General features: G+C 56.4%; 1 protein-coding gene across 1 annotated transcript in view; it reads right to left on the bottom strand.

The window, feature by feature from the left end:
- Positions 1-2089: 2089 nt before the first annotated feature.
- LAMC3 (laminin, gamma 3) overlaps positions 2090-4045 on the bottom strand; it is a 12856-nt gene continuing 10900 nt past the window's right edge. The window contains 6 exon segments of the mRNA XM_009075486.1: positions 2090-2334; positions 2766-2865; positions 3049-3195; positions 3332-3531; positions 3643-3745; positions 3854-4015. Coding sequence (XP_009073734.1) covers positions 2090-2334; positions 2766-2865; positions 3049-3195; positions 3332-3531; positions 3643-3745; positions 3854-4015 — 957 coding nt within the window.

The following is a 4045-nucleotide window of genomic DNA, read 5'->3' as shown; positions in this document are numbered from 1 at the left end:
ATCGAGGAGCGGCACAGGCACAGCCGCTTCTAAATTGGTGCTGGATTAACCCTGGAGTGGTAAAACAGATGGACCGAGGGTCAACCAGGGCCGCGCTGCTGCGTGTCCCGGCCAGGAGCTGCTGCGGGTGGTCGCACACCCCTGCGATCTTAGCCTGACACCTTATGTTAAAAATCTGTACTAAAGTGGTGTTCAGTGGGAATTGCCTGATATTCGCTCCTCATCACCCCAAATCCAGCCGCATTTCTGCCCCTGCTCTTTGAAAGCAGCAAGAGCAGGTACAGCGTGTGCCCTCCTGCTGCCACACACACTGCATGGGCAGCTGTGTGTTATGTTCATAATTTTTAATGGATACAGCTCTAGGCAGGTATCACCAGGTAAAAACACAGAGTTCCAGGGAGAGCAGGAGGGAGGATGAACCACAGCTTCAGCAGCAGGCACACAGCAGAGCCTTGACATTTCTTTAAAAGCAGCAAATTTGTGTGTTCGTTGGAGATGTATAATTGTCCTCCCAGGGGGATGGTAAGTGGCCGTGGCTCCCTGCCTCTGGCAGAGCTGGATCATGCTGTGCTCTCACTGCTCCATGGTTTAGCTTTCCCAGAGCTGTCCTTGGGCAGAGGGAGGGGAGCCCTTGCCATTGTACCCTGCAGCTCTGGCCCCCCCCACTCCTTGGGCAGATTTTGTGCAGAATTAGGAGGGCAATGGGTTTATTCTCAGTAGGAAAATCCCATGTCCCTTTGAGGCCGCTGGACCCGGCAGTGATGTTGCTGGCAGAATTCAACATCTATGGCAGCATTTTTACATAAATTGCACAAGACTTCAGCAAACCTGATTTCCAGCACTGTGAGCAGAAAAACACAGGTAAAACCGGTTAAAAAGCAAAGCGGGGTCCAGCCTGGGGACTCGTTTCTGGTCTTTTGGGAATGATTTCAGCTACCTGGAGTCACAGCACAGCCAGTGGAGGGTGGGCTGAGCCAGGACCTGGCTGTGCTGCCTGTGTGGCCCCCCGGCCCATCCCACATGGGAGCACAGGGAAACACACATGCCATTCCTTTAAAGGCGATACAGCCACCGACCTCTGCCACTCTGTGGGAGTGACACTGGCAGGAGCTGGTGTCCAGCTGCTCCATGTCCAGCCCACACTGGCTGCACAGCCTGGTACTAACGTGAGGCTGTGGGTGATGCAGCTCTCCCACCTCCCTGCCCAGTGCATTGCTGTGTCATCCAACCCCTGGGACTGCAGCAATCAGGCTAGTTTGCAGCCAGGCCTAGTGACATCCAAGGGTCCAAGCAGAGCTGGGACAGGACACAGAGACCAGAGCTGAGGGTAGCAGCAGCTTTGCACTACCCTGGAGCAAGGGAACAGCAAAAACCGAGCTGCTCTTACCCTGCAGCAGGCAGAAGATGCTACACCTGCCTACCAGGAGCTGATAAGGGTCCAACTTTGCCTCTTCTTGGCCCCAATTTAGCCCTTACTGCTGCAAACTCCTGCCCTTGGGAAGCAGGCAAGCTGTATGCCCTCTGGTCAGCAGCTCTCTGCCTGGCTGCACCAGGATTCATCTCTGCACCTCTGTGACCACAGCATATGAGCATGACACCACCATGGGACCAGCTTCCAGCATGTGTGTGAGAGCCTCTCTCCTCTCCTGGGACAGGAGGGACTGTGGAGCAGTACAGCTTGGGTATATTACATACTTACTAAGCTGTCCCTGCCTGGTGTGCTGTGCTGCAGTGGGGAATGAGGGATGGAGGGACATGTCTAGCATGGAGGAGACCTGTGACGGTCTTTTTTCACTCCACAGTGAGAAACCAGCCCTGTGATGGCTCCAGATCCTGCACAGAATCGTCAGTGGCCCCTGGTAGCTGTTTGTCCCCATATCCCAAGGACAGAGGTGGTGGCTGTAGTCATGCCACAGAGCACTCGGGACGTGGAGCTTGACCCAGTGAGGAGAAGGACCTGTGGTGTGATAGCTGTGGAAGGCAGAGTGAGGAGCAGTGAGAGGGATCGTTGCTGGTTAACACAGGGTGTTCTCTCCACCATTCCCTGTGCAGGGGGCACAGAGGGGATGGACTCAGTGACCTGTCACTGTCAATTCGAGCAGCCCTCAGGGAGACTCCGTAAAATGTCCTCCAAGTTCCTCTTGTCAGCCCGGATCTCAGCCAAGTCGCTCTCGAACGCCTGGATCTTCTCCTGCTGCTGTGCTGCCTCCTGCTGCAGCCGGCTGAGCTGGCCGGCCAGGGAGCCCGGAGCAGCCAGGCGTGACCACAGCCGCTCCAGCTGCAGCTGCCCAGCGCTCAGCACCCTCTCCACCTCCGTGTCCTGCTCCAGGTTGTCTGGGCAAAGGGAGAGGACATGGATGAGAGCAGACAGACAGGCAGGAGAGGTTCTGGACACACTTCAGGGGCTCAGACTCTTGGCACAGGGCAAACTATAAGGAGTAAGTGCAGCAGGGCATGGAGGCATTGCAGCTTCCCAGTGATAAGCAAATAGGACAGTGGCTCCAGACAGGGCCTGAGGACATGTCTCTCTTACAAATGGGTGATAATTTCCACCCCTTTGCAAAATTTCTTGGAGGCAAGAGTCCTGGAGTGCTCAGAAATGTACCCAGATGATCAAAGCAGGAGGAGCTGGAGCAAAATGAGCCAGCAACAAGAAGTGATCCCAGTGCAGTACATCCCTCAGCTCCAAAGAGCAGGAGAGCCCTGTGCCCCCAAGAGCCCACCCTTCCCCAGGAACCTGCACCCCACTCCTGCCCAGGTCTCACCTAGGCGGCTCAGCAGGTCGTTCAGGGTCTCAATGTCCGACATGAGCGAGCCCCGGGCTTCCTGGAGACTTTTTGCCATCTCATTCACCTCTGACACCACCTTTCAATGGAAACAGACACCACTGACCTTTGGCTGGACAGGAGAGGGGATCCCAGGAATGGCCCCAAGGCATTTGCCATACAACAGAGCCCAAAAGCCAAGTTGTTCCCTATGTTTTGGGCTGTGGGCAAAGCTCCTTCCAAGCTATGGAGGATACAACCTCTCCAGTGGGACCTGACTCACTTGGTGTGCTTCCTCCAGGTCCCCCCTGAGCTTCTCAGCCACACGCTCCTGCCGGGAAAGCTCCTGCTGAGTCTCATTTGCACGCATGGCGAGCTGGCTGGCGTGCTTGAGAGCCTGTTTGCTCTCCTGCAGCATGGTCTCTGCCTTCTGCAAAGGGATGGAGATGGGTACAGTCACCTGGGGACCTGCAGCCCTGCCTGCAACAGGCTGGGCTCTGCCTGTGGTGGCTGACAGCCTGGCCATGCCCAGCAGCTCCCCACACCCCACATCCCTTCGTTCAGACCTTGGCACTCTTCTCAGAGACTTGTTCAGCCTCTCCAGCTCTCCTCTGGGCTGTGGTAGAGATGGACAAAGAGTTTCCCAGTGTCTTCTCTGCCTGTTTAATCTTCCTCTGGGCATCCACCATCACCCTGTCCCGCACAATTGCCATCTTCCTGCTCAGAGCAGCCTGACCCTTTTGATGCTTCAGCACCTTCCTCATGCCTGTGGGAACAACTTAGCACTCACCAGTGTCCCCTTCTCCCCTTGGCACTCAGAGCCAGTCGTGGTGAGAGCCAAGCTGTGGCTGGAGATGCTCTGACCAGTGCCTTTTACCTTCCAAGCGGGCCAGGAGAGACTCTGCATCAGACAACACAACTTTTCCATGCAAGACAGCTGAGGTGGCTGTATCCCGGGCAGAGCCAGCCTGGTCCCGCAGCTGAGGAGAGGAGAGAAGGAGTGAGGCTGGGGAGTGCGTGAAGAGCTGCACCCAGCTGGGAAACCACTTATTTTGCAGGGACACTCCATGCAAGCAAGCAGCACTTACCTGCTCGAAGCCAAGAGTCCTCTGCAGCTCCAGGCGCAGTCCAGCTGCCAGTGTGCGGGATGCCTCGGCAGCCTGCTGAGCCAAAGGCTCCTGTGCCACCACTGCCTGCTCCAGCACTGCCAGGTCTTCTGCCAGGTCTCCAGTCTGCACTGGCAGCATCTGCTGCAGGATCCAGAAAGCCAACGGACCCTT

The sequence above is a fragment of the Acanthisitta chloris genome, unplaced genomic scaffold (genome assembly GCF_000695815.1).
Source record: "Acanthisitta chloris isolate BGI_N310 unplaced genomic scaffold, ASM69581v1 scaffold34215, whole genome shotgun sequence".
NCBI classification, from domain to species: domain Eukaryota; kingdom Metazoa; phylum Chordata; class Aves; order Passeriformes; family Acanthisittidae; genus Acanthisitta; species Acanthisitta chloris.
Note: the sequence above shows the minus strand (reverse complement) of the source record. Positions and strands in the feature narration are given on the sequence as shown.